Source organism: Haliotis rufescens, unplaced genomic scaffold (genome assembly GCF_023055435.1).
Source record: "Haliotis rufescens isolate VD_foot unplaced genomic scaffold, xgHalRufe1.0.p SCAF_8, whole genome shotgun sequence".
Lineage (NCBI taxonomy): Eukaryota > Metazoa > Mollusca > Gastropoda > Lepetellida > Haliotidae > Haliotis > Haliotis rufescens.
In genome coordinates, this window is record NW_025964372.1 from 41,922,007 (window position 1) to 41,937,838 (window position 15,832).

Sequence of the window (15,832 nt, forward strand, 5' to 3'; positions counted from 1 at the left end):
TTTCCCACTTCTGGTCGCTGCACACGTTTGGACAACGTACAGCGGACTTCGGATTTCGGATTTTCACATACAAGGCAATGATACGGGGATATCATAGGCATTAAATCCATGAAAATAATGAAACGTTTTACATAAACATGTCTATCTGTATAACAGGGGTTCATGAATCTGAAGCTATACTCGGTTGCCTGACGTCAAATGTCTCCTTGTTTATTCAAACCGTTCTGCTTTCAATTGGGATATGATAATGACATGGATGTGTATAATGTATACTGTGACAGGGCGTTACAGCAGAGCGGTATTCATTGAATGTACCCGTATTACAGGCAGCCAACCGTCATGTCGTATATCAAGTGCCACGCGTCACTGCAGTCCTAGTTTCTCCTTCGTTATGCGTTGTACATAAAGGGGCGCGGACATAGTCACACAGCAGACATTGAGTAGACAGAGCTATGGATAGGGAGGACAGAGAGGTGATAGCTCCGTACTTCACGGGGAAGAACAAGGCACTGAAGCTCACTGAAGTGTTGGAGGTACTGGAGAACCCTGATGACACACGGGCTATAGTAACACCCCCTGCTAAACCCCATGGAGGAGACGGATACTTGTACAGGGTGGAGGCAGACTCGGCGGAAGGTAGGTTAAAGAGTGCATGTCTTGAAGTTTAAACATAAGTAAAAATGCATAATCTGATGAGTATTAATAAAGGGAGCATTACTAATGAAATAAGACAGTATTAATGAAACACTAAATGTGATTATTTGTATTATTTATTGTAATGTGACATGTTGTGGGATGTGGTGTGATGGGGTCGTATGGATGGGTATTGGGAGCAAGTAGCAGGTGTCAATTAGTCAAAGGAGCCACAGACCAGTGAAGATCCGGGGAAGAATTTATAGGTCTTCAGCAACCCCGGTTTGCCGTAAAAGGCGACAACACTTGTAGAAAGAGGCGACTAATGGGATCGGGTGGTCAGGCTCACTGACTTGGTTGATGCATGTCGTCGATCCCAATTGCGTGTATCGATGCTCATGATATCAATCACTGGAATGTCTGGTCCAGACTCGATTATTTACAGACCGCCGTCATACAGCTGGTCTATTACTTGGTGCGGCGTTAAACAAAAAAAACAAAAAAAACAAACAAAAAAACGGAGCGGCAATTAGAAGGTGGGAAGTCATTGTATCTAAAATAGTCGTGGGCTCGAATCTCAGATTGTTCTTTTATGTGATTCTAGGCTTGTAAACGTCGATGACCTATGAAGATCAACGCCACTTTACGCCATTAATCCACTTTACCAAATGTTACTTTACTCATGCTTTAGCCTTCACAATGTAGAGATGAATAGCGACCTACTAGACCCACTGATCCCAATGAAAAATACAAATATAGTTGACTAAACGTTCACATACTAGCATGCTGTGATCGCGATCGTGATATCAGTTACATTTACACACACTTAAGGTTTAAATGTAAACCGCTATTGACACAGTCAGCACGTAACATAGGAATGACAGCTTATCTCTCGCACTTCGTGGCAATGAGCCGGATCTTGCAAGGGAATAAACGTACTCGTGTTACCTGTAATGACAAAAACGTTCCCGACTGCAACTCGTAAATAGCACCCCGATCTGAGGCCACGCAACGCACAACCAAGCTCTTTGTATTGATTCAGGTTGCCGATCAATGCACGTAGCTAGACAGTGATAATGAAAACATTGTACGCTAAATAGCATTGGCAGTTTCTCTTTCCAAACGCTACTTTTGATGCAGAAAAACAAAACAAATAAAGAATTGCACTTAAAGAACATACGAGGCATTTGACTGTCAATGTGTTGATTTTTTGGGACGAAGGCTTTTCAAATATATTCACTAAGAAAGTTTGATTGCATGTGCGGTACTGATCAGGTAGCAGATGCACTGTAAATCCTTTGTACATAATATTTAATTTAAATGTAAACTCACTTACAACTTGTGTCGACTAAGAACCTTTTAAATTTGGATTTAGACTGTTTGCCGTGAACAACGTGACATCCGGGTTGGTCATGGGTAGACACTGACTATAACCTTCACATTGTGTCCTTAATAATATTTCGTTATTGATCATTCTGTTTGATGGGTGGACGTGGATGTTGGCTTGATTCTGTGTTTAAGATATTAAATTATGTTCATTGCAGCAGATACCAACTATAAACCAGAAAACGCTGCATCAACTAACGCGAATTTATAGGGGGGGGGGGGGGGGGGGCAACCTAAGTCTTGTCAGTTATGTCAGTTATTGACATTTGTAACTCATTCCGTCTTGCTCTACAGACTGCTGGAAAAATGACAACTACTACTTCAAGCATAATGGTTCTCGTGAACAGCCAAAACCTGCACCCAAGGTTCTCAAGCAGTACTTCGTGGCTTATAAAAGTGATGGCACCACCACCAAGGCTTTTAAACGACAGGCATACAACTTGCTCGAGGGAGACGTGAAATATATGTTAGTACACTACATTGGGAAATGCACAGTAGCATTATCCGATCCAAAATATGAGAAGCGTTTGAATACATCCCTCCACCATGAATCCCAGATAGTGAACAGTAACGCGAGAATAGCTGGTTCTGGAGATGAAGATGGTGGGGATTGGGAGACCAGGGATATGGAATGTGATCATGATCGTGCAAATACTAACTTTGATACTTTCCTGGCTTCTTTAGATGAAGTTAGCTCAAGGAAAAGGACACATGACCCTGATATGGTAAATCGTGTGAAAGCTCCTAAACGTTCAGAAAACGAACGAGTAATAGAAAACAATTTGATGGACATAACCACCGAATGTGTTAGTCATCAACATGATGAAAGAGCGACCAACCTCAAGTCACTCACCGAATATTTGCTGAACAAACGTACTCATATCGTTATCGCAAGACGTGTGTTGAACCAGACAAAATACTGGGAGAAAAGCACCAGATTTTCTACCTTTGACAGTCCATGTTTATCATTAATCGCTGACATCGACTGTAAATGGAGAAATGACCTCACAGAAGTTAGTGGCAGGTTGAAGTGGTCACGACTTAGCCCGGATGTTCTCGGCGAAGACCAGTGCAAGGAGACGTATCACAGACTGGTATCTGCTGTCATAGTAGGTGCATATCACATGAAGACGGACATCACACAGTTTGTTGACACCCTCTATGTGTACCCATCACATGTGATGAGTGACAACGCCGCGACAGATGACGACGATGGGACGGATCCTCAGATGTGCAAGGTGGGGCCCCACAACATACAGAGGAATCATCTCCTCGATCAAACAGCATGGCTTGGCGATGAGGTAATTTTCACGATTTCGTAGCTTATGTTTTGCTCTTTATGTATTATATAATTTAATTCTGAAAATTCTTTCTAAATGTTTAACATTACTTGGACAAATCAAAGGTACAAAATCGACCAGGACAATCTTCCTTCTCGGTCGTGGTCGGTAGGCCATGTCAAATAATGATATCAGGAATAACATTATTAAAGATGAAAATGGTACAATATTGATAGATGATAAAAAAACATTTGTTCGAATAGTTGAAATTGCTCACAGGCCAAGTGGTATTAACTCGCTCAATCGTTATTTGAGCAGTTAGGATATATGTTGCCATGTTTTTCTAAATTGCTGGTTGTAACACGTGACAAACGGGTTTCGCATACAGTAAACTACGGTTATAACGAACTCAAAGGGATTGCTAATTTTAGTTCGTCATAATGGTAGTTCGTTATAAGCATATATACAGCATAACTACAGCAGATAGTCGGGACCAAAAAAGTAAGTTCGTTATATCCGTCAGTTCGTTATAAGCGTGTTCGTTATAACCGTAGTTTAACCTCCATTGCAGGTGATGAATGCATACATGCATGTCCTGAAGACCACGTGGAATAGGATCCACAGCTGCCACTGCGCTGTACTTGATTCCTTCCTTGTCAACCATTGGGAGAAAGACGAGTATGACGTGCACCCATGCAAGGTATGGACGAGCATAGTCATGTACATTGTTTTAAGGGATGAGTAAAGTACTGGTATTAGGTTTTCGTCCAAAGATGGAAATTAAAGAGACATTTGAAGATCTTCGATTCGGTTATGGATCCTTGTTTAGCATCTAATTTAGGCTCTATGAGATATGAGGTCGGTTTTGGAGACAGTTCATTGAAGGTCTAGAGCAGCAGTTTTCCTTTTTCAAGAATATCATCACTGGACATATATCAACATGCTATGTGCAGTAAACTACGGTTATAACGAGGTTTAATGGCCGCTTTGAACAGTGTTCCAATTATTTCACATCGGTCAGATTAATGAGGGAGGAAAGCAAGAAGTGATGCAGGTTTCAGACATTAACCACTTTAGTTATTGAGTTTGAAATGTTCAATATCATAGCCATTTCAACATAAATATCATACGCATGTATCCAAATCAGAGGGAAGTAATCGTATGGATATGCTAATATCAGTAAACTTGATCAAATGGAAAAGAACTTATTGTAAATAATAATACAGTAGTCTGTAGATAGACATACGTCTATGTTGTTAAAGAGCATCAAAGAATCTTGCTTGATCAGGGTAAAACATTCAAGACCATATTATTTTCCTTTTCACCAAAACCTTTACTGTAAATAAAAGCGACATAACCCTTTCCACATTCTAGCTTGTCCCCCATCTCAGTGGAACTCCTTTTTTAATATAAATGTATGTGCTTTCCTTTTTTGGAGACCAGGCGTTAGTCTGAAAAGCATTAAAATGTTTAGTTTGCATCAGTGACAAACACTATGCAATTCCATGTTTTGACTTTTGTACAATAATTATGTCTCTGTTTCTCGGGCGACCGGTTGACTTGTCTTTGCATGTGTTTGTGACGGGTGCCACCGGTGGACAGAATACGGTCACCTTTTTGCGAACTGGTATTGTCACTATTTGCCAGTGATTTATTAGCACATGCTCGTGATATAGTCGGTATCATTCAAGGTGTTTGTTTTAATTATGGCAATGATTTTGCGGATTTATTGTATATTAGGAGGAACTTGGAACTTACACGTGGATCCTGATGCCAGTGAACATGCCACTGAATCAACACTGGGTGCTTCTGGTCGCCAATGCCCAGGATGGAACAGTGGGCGTGGTCAACTCTAAGCCTGTCCTTGATGTAGGGGACAAACTTATACAACATTGGAGGTAATTTGAGGGCGTGGCCAGCTATATGTAGATATAAACCTTTATCATCCAAAACTGATATCACTTGGGTGAGATCAAGTGATATATATATATACTGTAGATATTGCTGCAACATAAGTGCATCACACTGTTTTGCATCCATAGTGACGTCATTGTTACCATGACGTCACATCATTAGTTACTGAAGCTGTTAGCAATACTTTTTACACTTAAGACACTGCTTATAACTGCTACAAACTGAAACAGCTGGCAGAATGATGTTGGATGATGAATTAAATCTCCCCCTTGTGTCTTTTGATGTCAAATATTTCAACACTCGTTGATATTTTTTACTCTTAAAGACACTCGGGTGAGATTATCTATGAACAACACAGTAAGTGGGTGGGCCGAACAGGTGATGTGGTCAACTCCCAGCCTACAATTGATGAAGACTACTGTGCTGACCAGAGCTGAGGTACACACTGATGAATGTCTGCTACCGATTTTGAAACAAAAGCTGCAATCTGGCTCAGCTACAAACGTGTAGTTAATCAGTCCTAAATGTATAGCGCTGGGTTGTAGGTGGGTTTGAGGCAGCGGAAACAAATATATCTTTTATCTATTTCAGAAAATATACACGCAGTTTGAGGAGAGGTGATGGGTCAGTGGTCACATGGACAAAGACAGAATATCCAGTACTGAGTCAAAGAGATGGACATAGCTGTGGCGTGTTTGTGAATATGGTACGTAAACTAGATGAGAACAAGATATATAAATTTCTTTCATAATTGTATAATATAAATTATAAGAGCAATATACAGCAAAACATGATGGATTGCTACAATTTAATATACAATCTAAATTTCTCAACATTTACTCTTTTCACTAAATATTCTGAAATTCCACCCAGCATAGGAACTATATTACAAATGTCAATCGCATGAGCATGCTTGGGTACTTGCCATTCAAATGTGTCATTGTCAAAACTGAATATTTCTAGTAGTATCTCAACATACCATACCAGTATTGATATACTGATCCGTTTCTACGATATGTGTTCACTTAAATTTCCATAGTACCAACAAGGTTTTAGGATACAGTATGTTTGTATTAAGCACTGACGAGAGGGATCTCTGAAAGGAAAATGACAATTTGGGCTTTTATTTTCTTAGTATAATATATTTCAATGTGTACAATGTATTCTGGCACTCTAAATCGAGATTGGACTTTTTTTGCGTTCATATTCAACGGGATCATGCTGTTGTAAAAAAGTCTCTGAGTGAGTGAGTGAGCGAACTTGGTTTCACGCCACCTTTTGCTATGTTCAAGCAATAGCGCGGCAGGGGACCCTGGAAATGGGCTTCAACATTGTACCCGGGCATTGAACCCGGATCTTCGGCGTGATGAGTGAAAGCTACCCACACCCACTTCACATATTTCACAAGAACATTCTTGTACAGAAATTCGTTATTTGACACTGTTTTGTGCAGTCATTAATTGTGATGTGCAAAGACATTTTTTTAATAGAAACTACGTTCGTGACTTTATTACTAAAATTGTAGAGAAAAAAAGCTCACAACAGTGGTCACTCATTTATGATTTTTTAATTAAAGGTTTACACGATATACGGCTTTTCCACTGAACGAGATGTCGGTCACATGACCGCGAAATTGACCTTCATATTTGTATGAACGACACAATTTGACGTTCATACGTTTTTCACGAGACAGTGTTCTTGACGGACTACTTCCACATTCCTGGGGAAACAAACCCCTGGGAATTCCAAACCACGAAAACATACATAATCGTTCTTTCTGATCATTTAGAACATTTACTCTTGGTCTCAGCGTTTCAGTATACGTTGAGAAATGTCAGAGAGCGTGACTGCATGATTGTTCACGAATATCCTCGCTGCGGCCTATCCTAATGAACAAACGAAGAAATGCACATCTAAACTATCGTAGTATCAACTCACTCCGTGTACATGTCTAGGCTTATATTGACCGTCTCCAGCAATCTATGAATTTACCTTAGTGTCTGAATGACACATTTTTATTCACCTTTCAATGATTGGCCAGTTGATCAATGATGCCTAACACATGTTACCGCCACAGGTTCATTAACAACTTCGGAAATCTCCCCTGTCACGTTTATCGTGTCGGCCATTTTGACGTCTGCTACTTAATGTAAATTTATTACGACGCGCTGTCATTGTGACATACTTACTGAGGTAGTTCTTTACAGACCTTTCTCATTTAATGAGCATATTATTTGAATACATACACTGCGTAAGATGTTTCTGAAGAGCAAGTTGTGCATCCATACGCCCATGTCACCTCTCTTTTTGAGGAACTATTTTACTCCGCGATGTAGCTGGTTGTTGTATGGCTGTCAGTGTAAACATGAAGTCACACGTACTATATAAAATTGTGTTAAGATCTTGGCCTACATCCTTCGAGGTAAGAAATTGTGATAATCTTTTTGTATAAGAATTGACTTTCACTTTGTGTGAGTTCATTGGAGTATGAACCTTCATTGAGCGAGGGCCAAACGTTGTATGAACGTCGTTATTTTTGTCAATTATTCGTCACCAGTGGCTCTATATTGTTACAGGCAGCAGAAGCTGTACTATCGGAGGTGCCTCCCAGTGTCATGAGAAGCTGCCACACTCTCTGGTACAGGAGGTACATCTGGCGCAGGTTGCGAGAATATGCTGATGAACATATACCGCCTGATACTGACACACATAGTGAGTATAAATATTGTTTTCCAAATATAACTCAAAACCAAAATACATACAAAAGACAAAACCCATTCCATATTCATGGTACACAATCAGAGTCGACCATGTCATAGGCTGGTGTTTATGAATCATAACCAAATAGTATGTCCACGACAAGGTGAGCATATCCTGCCAATAGCAATATATATCTCACAACAAAACTAGAATGTCCAAACCCACGTACCACTAGGCGTACTTCTTATGTCAGCAAACTTTGTTATTATTCGTTTCCCGCTAAATCTAGCATTGTCGTACCACGTTTATGTACTGTAAGACGCAAGTTAGGGACAATTCATAAAGCGGTTCAGTTTATATGTTTGCTTAACGCCCCACTCAGCAATATTCCAGCTATATGATGGCGGCCTGTAAATAATCGAGTCTGGACCAGACAATCCAGTGATTGATATCATGAGCATCGATCCACGCAATCGGGATACGATAACATGCATCAACCAAGTCAGCGAGCCTGACCACCCGATCCCGTTACGACAAGCATAGTCGCCTTTTAGAGGCAAACACGGGAAGCTAATATTTGTTACATGTGTTGTGCTGAACTGAATATCAAGCATGTTGATGGTTAGGTTTTTAAGTAATTACATACTACTAAATAACTTTATATATATTAGACAAATTGCATCAGAATGCTTAGAGACATTAACGTGAGTTATTAGATTGACACCAGCTGCTGGCTTGTTTCCAGCAATTCGAAAAACTAAAACCAGTAGCGAATCCACTGCTCCTGAATTAGCTATATTACGCTCGGTCATTCGCCGGTCGGTCATCACCACAACATGGGTTCTCTGGATCAGTTCTGGTGTTGCTGACTTCACAGGCCTTCTAGGCACTCCCTGTTACACTCAAACTCTGCTGCCCAACTCGTTATGTTGGCAAAGAAGGGACATACTTCCCTTCATATTCATTCATTCATATCTTCATTCATATCTTCATGGATGGCTTTTGGCTTTGTTATATAAACCCTTTTTTCTGCAATTCCACTTGACTGCACGTTCCAAAAATTTGTCCATTTTCCAAAGGTCGCAGACCTCTGCTTGTTTTGATTATCTTTGCGCAATTCCTTCTATCAGAGGCTCAGATATCAGTCAACCATCGTTGCTGACACATTGCTGAGAATATTGTCATTCACTCACTCACTTATTATTCACATGCTATTAATGATGCAGTAACGACTGGCATTATTTCCATTGTTGAAGTGAAATATTAAAGCAGGTACAGCGTACATGTTACAGGCTTTATTGAATTTTTGTGTGTGTAATATTTCTTGTTTTTCAAATACGAGTGAAGCCTGGCTAAACTGGACCTCTATATTCGTAATGGGCAAAAACTTAATATTAATATTACTATCACAGGATATTCAACAAATCACGATTTGACAAAAAATAACATAATGTAGAGGGGTTGTATGTCGGTTATGATAAAGGAAGACAATTAAAATATGTTCCTAAATTCCGTGTTTTGACTTAAATATATAATGATTAACAGTGTGTATATTTCATATATATTGCTAAATGATGAATTAACCTGTTTGGTTCTGTATTTGAAAGATTGTTGTCCTTCTTGCAGTGCTTGAGTCTCCATGTGAAAAGCTGACAAATAATCCAGCGTCAACGAATGCCAGAACGTTTGCGTATACAATAGTCAATATGTCGACCAGCATAGATGATACGAGATACAGTTTGCATAAAGCAGCCAGCCTCGGTGATATTAGACGCATGCACTTGTTGATAGACCAGGGGGAGCCTGTAGCAAGTACCGATGACCGAGGATGGACGCCTTTGCACTGTGCCTGTGAAAACGGTCACGTTGAAGCTGTCTCTGATCTGGTTTCCAGGACGACGGGCGACGTACAAAATAGAGCTCAACTTACATTGTACAGTCCTGACTTGGGAACGAAGTATATGTATCTAGCAGGAGCATATCCACTCCACATTGCTTGTTTAAATGGACATAAGAATGTAGCGCACATTTTGATCAATAACGAGGCAAATGTTGACGACCAAAGTGAACATGGAACAACAGCTCTTTTTCTTGCTTCTGCTAACGGACATGAATCTGTAGCCGCACTTCTGATCAAGAATGGTGCAAGTATTACAGCTGAGGAAAAGGACGGATGGACGGCACATCATCTAGCTTGTCAGAATGGACATGAATCTGTAGCCGCACTTCTGATCAAGAATGGTGCAAGTGTTGCAGCAGTAACGACAGATGGAGTGACGGCACTACATCTAGCTTGTCAGAATGGACATGAATCTGTAGCCGCACTTCTGATCAAGAATGGTGCAAGTGTTGCAGCAGTAACGAAAGATGGAGTGACAGCACTACATGTAGCTTGTCAGAATGGACATGAATCTGTAGCCGCACTTCTGATCAAGAGTGGTGCAAGTATTACAGCTGAGAACAAGGACGGATGGACGGCACTACATGTAGCTTGTTATAATGGACATGAATCTGTAGCCGCACTTCTGATCAAGAATGGTGCAAGTATTACAGCTGAGGAAAAGGACGGATGGACGGCACTACATGTAGCTTGTTATAATGGACATGAATCTGTAGCCGCACTTCTGATCAAGAGTGGTGCAAGTATTACAGCTGAGAACAAGGACGGATGGACGGCACTACATGTAGCTTGTTATAATGGACATGAATCTGTAGCCGCACTTCTGATCAAGAATGGTGCAAGTATTACAGCTGAGGAAAAGGACGGATGGACGGCACTACATGTAGCTTGTTATAATGGACATGAATCTGTAGCCGCACTTCTGATCAAGAGTGGTGCAAGTATTACAGCTGAGAAAAAGGACGGATGGACGGCACTACATGTAGCTTGTTATAATGGACATGAATCTGTAGCCGCACTTCTGATCAAGAATGGTGCAAGTATTACAGCTGAGGAAAAGGACGGATGGACGGCACTACATGTAGCTTGTTATAATGGACATGAATCTGTAGCCGCACTTCTGATCAAGAGTGGTGCAAGTATTACAGCTGAGAAAAAGGACGGATGGACGGCACTACATGTAGCTTGTTATACTGGACATGAATCTGTAGCCGCACTTCTGATCAAGAATGGTGCAAGTATTACAGCTGAGGAAAAGGACGGATGGACGGCACTACATGTAGCTTGTTATAATGGACATGAATCTGTAGCCGCACTTCTGATCAAGAATGGTGCAAGTATTACAGCTGAGGAAAAGGACGGATGGACGGCACATCATCTAGCTTGTCAGAATGGACATGAATCTGTAGCCTCACTTCTGATCAAGAATGGTGCAAGTATTACAGCTGAGGAAAAGGACGGATGGACGGCACTACATGTAGCTTGTTATAATGGACATGAATCTGTAGCCGCACTTCTGATCAAGAATGGTGCAAGTATTACAGCTGAGGAAAAGGACGGATGGACGGCACATCATCTAGCTTGTCAGAATGGACATGAATCTGTAGCCGCACTTCTGATCAAGAATGGTGCAAGTGTTACAGCTGAAGACAAGGACGGACGGACGGCACGACATGTAGCTTCTCATAATGGTCATGAATCTGTAGCCTCACTTCTGATCATGAGAGGTGCAAGTATTACAGCTGGGGACAAGGACGGATGGAATCAAGAGAGTGAGTAATAGCCAACTTCAGTACTACTATTACAGTAATAATGCTTCGCAACTTCACAAGAAAGACATGTTGTGCAATTTGTTTACTTTTAGGACTACTTGATAACGGGGATAGGTCATGCATCAACACACCAATATTTAATTTTGTAATTCTAAGTATATTAAGTGCTTACATGTTTATACCAAGTGAGTGAGTTGGAATGTTTAATTGGTATCTATTTCTTTCAGTGTAAAAAAATAATGTACCCTTCTGAATAGTGAAATGTATACCATTGCAAATATTTTAAACATTTGTATTATCACGATAATCACGCGTATCCGATTCATGATAAATGTTACTCGGTTCTCACTATTTCCAGCAACAGTGAAGATGTTTGGAAACTCTCAAACACAGCCAGAGCTACCCTTGGGAGAAAAACCACAAGTTTCGCCTTTTGTCAACATATCCAATGATAATAACAGAATCCAACATACCAATGTGGAAGCAATGCCTTCTAACACACAATCACCGTCTGCTTGGGGGAAAACTAGCTTCAATGTCAAACAGCAAGGAAGAGATCAGTATTGCACAAGACTAGGCCATGGTTATGGTGATACTATAACCTTACAAGCGCCCCTGTGTGTACTGGACAGTCAACCGCCAGGTTGGGTATCTGATATTCCCTTCACACAAAGAAACCCCATCGTGACAAGACCAACGACGGGACCCTTAAACACTGTTCCAATCGAGCCTCCAGGAGGAGTCACCGGCAGTTACAACACACAGATGAAATGTGGCATCCCTACAACGACATATCCCCGAACAATACAAGCTGTTCCTCCATCTGATTTCCTTTCCGCTCTGCAACCGGGTATGAACGCTTCCATGCCAGGACAAGTCATGTCTCCCTTGAATGTTATCTCCATTCAGAATCCGCCTGGAATTTCCACACCTACCAGGGGGTTTGGCAGCCAATTCCTTTGACAGGAACTTCTCAGTCCCTAACGGGGCAGTACCAAGGACAACTGGGAATTCTCTGAACTTTCCATTGTAATTAACAGAAAGCACAATTTGGCTCATGCTTGAAGTATATTTTACACACATGGACAATAACATGTATTACCACAACAACAATGAACTAAATTTTCATTCGTTTTACAATTAATCGTTATGATAATGTTGAACTGTGGTCATGTATTTTGTTTTATAACATTTTTTAACGCCATATGTAGTTGAAAGTTTGTTTTGTAACCATTATGGCACGTGCCAGACCTTACAATCACATTTACTTGTTAAGTACACAGCTAAGACAAAATGGATTTTATTTTTGTTTGTTGTTTTACGCCGCACTCAGCAGTATTCCATCTATATGACGGCGGTCTGTTAATAATCGAATCTGGGCCATACAATCCAGTGATTAACATTATGCGCATCTATCCTGGAGATTGGGATATAACGACACGCATCAACCCAGTCCGCGTACCTGACCACCCGATACCGTTTGCCGTCTTCCTAGAAGAAAGAGTGAGTTGGTTTTTACATCACTTTTAACAGTATCCCAGTTATATCACGGCGTGTCAGCTTCTGTGGGAGGAACGCCAGAAGTGATGCAGGTCTCAGAAGTTTACCACGTCGGCGAAAACCCACGAGCACGGGTATGGTGCTGACAAACCTAGAAACATAATCTGGGCGAACCGGGATTCGAACCCACAATTATAGGTTTCTGGCGTGACCAAGGGACGCAACTCTGCACAGCGAATCGCGGCGCTTTAGACGACTGGGCCAACCGTGCCCCCTAAAATAAAGAAGCTGAACTGGAACACTAATTTGTAATGTCATTAAACACATTTACTGGAATTACGCTTGGAACTGAGAACAATGAAGATTGTCAAGGTTAGACCCCATTAAAATATAACTACCGCTTGGAGACATAGCTAGCATAGGTTTTTGTCAAACACAGAGTTATGAGTTTTAGGTCTTCCTATCATTCATTCAAAAAGCTTTCAAAGTGCGCAAAACTATTTTCAGTCGACTATACATAATATAGACTTTCTGTCACTCTAGGCACTACATCATATCTAGAGCTATATGACAGCAGCACTGATGGCGGTTAATGATGACACACAATCAACTAAGTTACTGAGCCTGACATAAAGACATGTTCAAAATGCAGTTTATGTGCGCTGATATCTTGTGTATATGCCTACCAACATTACCTAGGCGTTCTTCCTAGAGAGATGTGGGCACGGGTGTCGCAGTAGTCTGAGCCACCGCAATTCGCTGTGCAGAGTTACGTCCCTTAAGCATGCTAGAAATCTATGATCGTGGAATCGAATACATCTGTTTCTAAGTTTGTCAGCACCATAACCTGGATCGTGGGTTTCACTAAATTGGTAAACGCCTCAGACCTGAATACTAGTGTCTTTCGTCCTACATACAACTTGAATATTGTTCAAAGTGGTGTCAAACCCAACTCACCGTTTGAAAGGTGTATGGTGGTACGTGGTCCTATGCACTGCGCACAGGTTACAAATCAGGTGAAATTAAGCAACGTCGGTGGCGGAGAGTTTTTGGATGAGTGATTGTTCGGCAGCTTGGCTCCCGAGAGTTTCTAGGGCGTCTGAAGTACGTGTGACACATGTGGCGTCTCCTTGGGCAAATGACTTTGTTCGAGTTGTGCCTCTTTTCACCCAGCAGTGAATGGGTACCCGGTAGGATGAGATGGCAATGTGGTTGTTAACCTTCTAGCGCCTAACAGGCAGCTTTGTTTGTATACTCTCCATGGAGCTGAGAATGATTTTTGAGTGAACACTTTTCAATGTCTAAGCTTAGAGTATTCTTGTGCATGGAGAACAGCGCCATACAAATAACGTGGATTTTATGTCCGCTTTCGGGTTAGATTTATTTATTTGTTGCAAGAAGGTCAAAGGAGTTGCCTACCATGTCAGTTATCGCAACTGGCCTTGTTTCGTGCAAAGAGTTTCATATAAACCATGAAACGTTTACTTAAATACTTGTCTGATTTGTATTACTGTTCAATGATATTAAAATGCTTTGAATAATAAAAAGAAATATTCAGAGAATGTTATTGGTGCCATTCAGCTAAATTACAAAATGTTATTGAGTTACTTGTGTCTAATACCTGAACATGACCTACTTTCAGTTATGTTATCAATGTCAAATATTGAGTTATAGATTCAGTGCCCAAGGGACGCAACTCTGCACAGCGAATCGCGGCGCATCCGTGCCCCCCATTCTTATAGCGCCCAATAATTGCTTTTATCCTACGAGTCATAACTGGTTTTGTAAAACTCACAAAGCAAGTGCATACGTTTAGAAAATAAATACCATGTTGAACATTTATTCTTTTTGGGATATTTTAATTAAAACTTTAAATGTTTATCCGATTCTGTTAAATCATTTCATCTTCTGGGGAGAAGAGGTGGCCTAGTGGTTAAAGCGTCCGTTCGTTCTGGGAGTTCGATTCCCCACATTGGTACATTGTGTGAAACTCAAGGCTGGAATACTAAAAATAAAATTGTGTTCTTTAATCTGATTGGTTGAAAAACATGATTTATATCAATTTGTCTGACTTATAACTGAATTTACTTAAATTAAATTTAAAATGAATAAGTTACCAAGACCAGAACACGCCAGCAGAGACAATATCCGACCCGTGAAGATCCGGTAGAATTAGGTCTTCAGCAACCAATGCCTGACATACATGGCGGCTTTGCTTGTCGTAAGACGCAACTAACGGATCGGGTGGTCAGGCTCGCCGAGTTTGTTGATGCATGTCATCGTTTTGTTTGTTATTTAACGCCGCACACAGCAATATTCCAGCTATTTCGCGGCGTGACAGATTAATGTGGGAGGAAAGTCAAAGTGATGCAGGGCTTAGACGTTTACTACTTCGGTGAAACCCATCATGAGCATCGATCCATGCAATCGTGATCGATGATATGCGACAACCACGTCAGCTAGCCTGACTACCCGATCCCGTTAGTCGATTGTGACAATAACTAGATATTTTTCACCAGTCTATATATAGAATTAAGTGACTCCTGGTGTGCCATTATTCGTTGATTATTAAATGCATCATGTTGAGGCAAAACTACGTACACGATGTAGGGACAGTTACAGCTTTGTCTTAATAAAACGAACGATCGATCAAAACGTGATGGTTATAAGTCTTCTTAATCAATACCTTATTGCAAAAAAATTTTAATTTGAAGTTTATACGATATACGGCTTTTCCATTGGACGAG

General features: G+C 40.8%; 1 protein-coding gene across 1 annotated transcript; it reads left to right on the forward strand.

Moving 5' to 3' along the window:
- Positions 1-253: 253 nt before the first annotated feature.
- On the forward strand, positions 254-14,925 carry LOC124114941. Its single transcript, XM_046475702.2, has 8 exons — positions 254-636; positions 2,314-3,320; positions 3,871-3,999; positions 5,040-5,197; positions 5,805-5,919; positions 7,790-7,925; positions 9,540-11,585; positions 11,944-14,925. Exons 1-8 carry the CDS (start codon positions 453-455, stop codon positions 12,546-12,548), a joined length of 4,380 nt encoding a protein of 1,459 aa, XP_046331658.2. The 5' UTR covers positions 254-452; the 3' UTR covers positions 12,549-14,925.
- Positions 14,926-15,832: the final 907 nt, after the last annotated feature.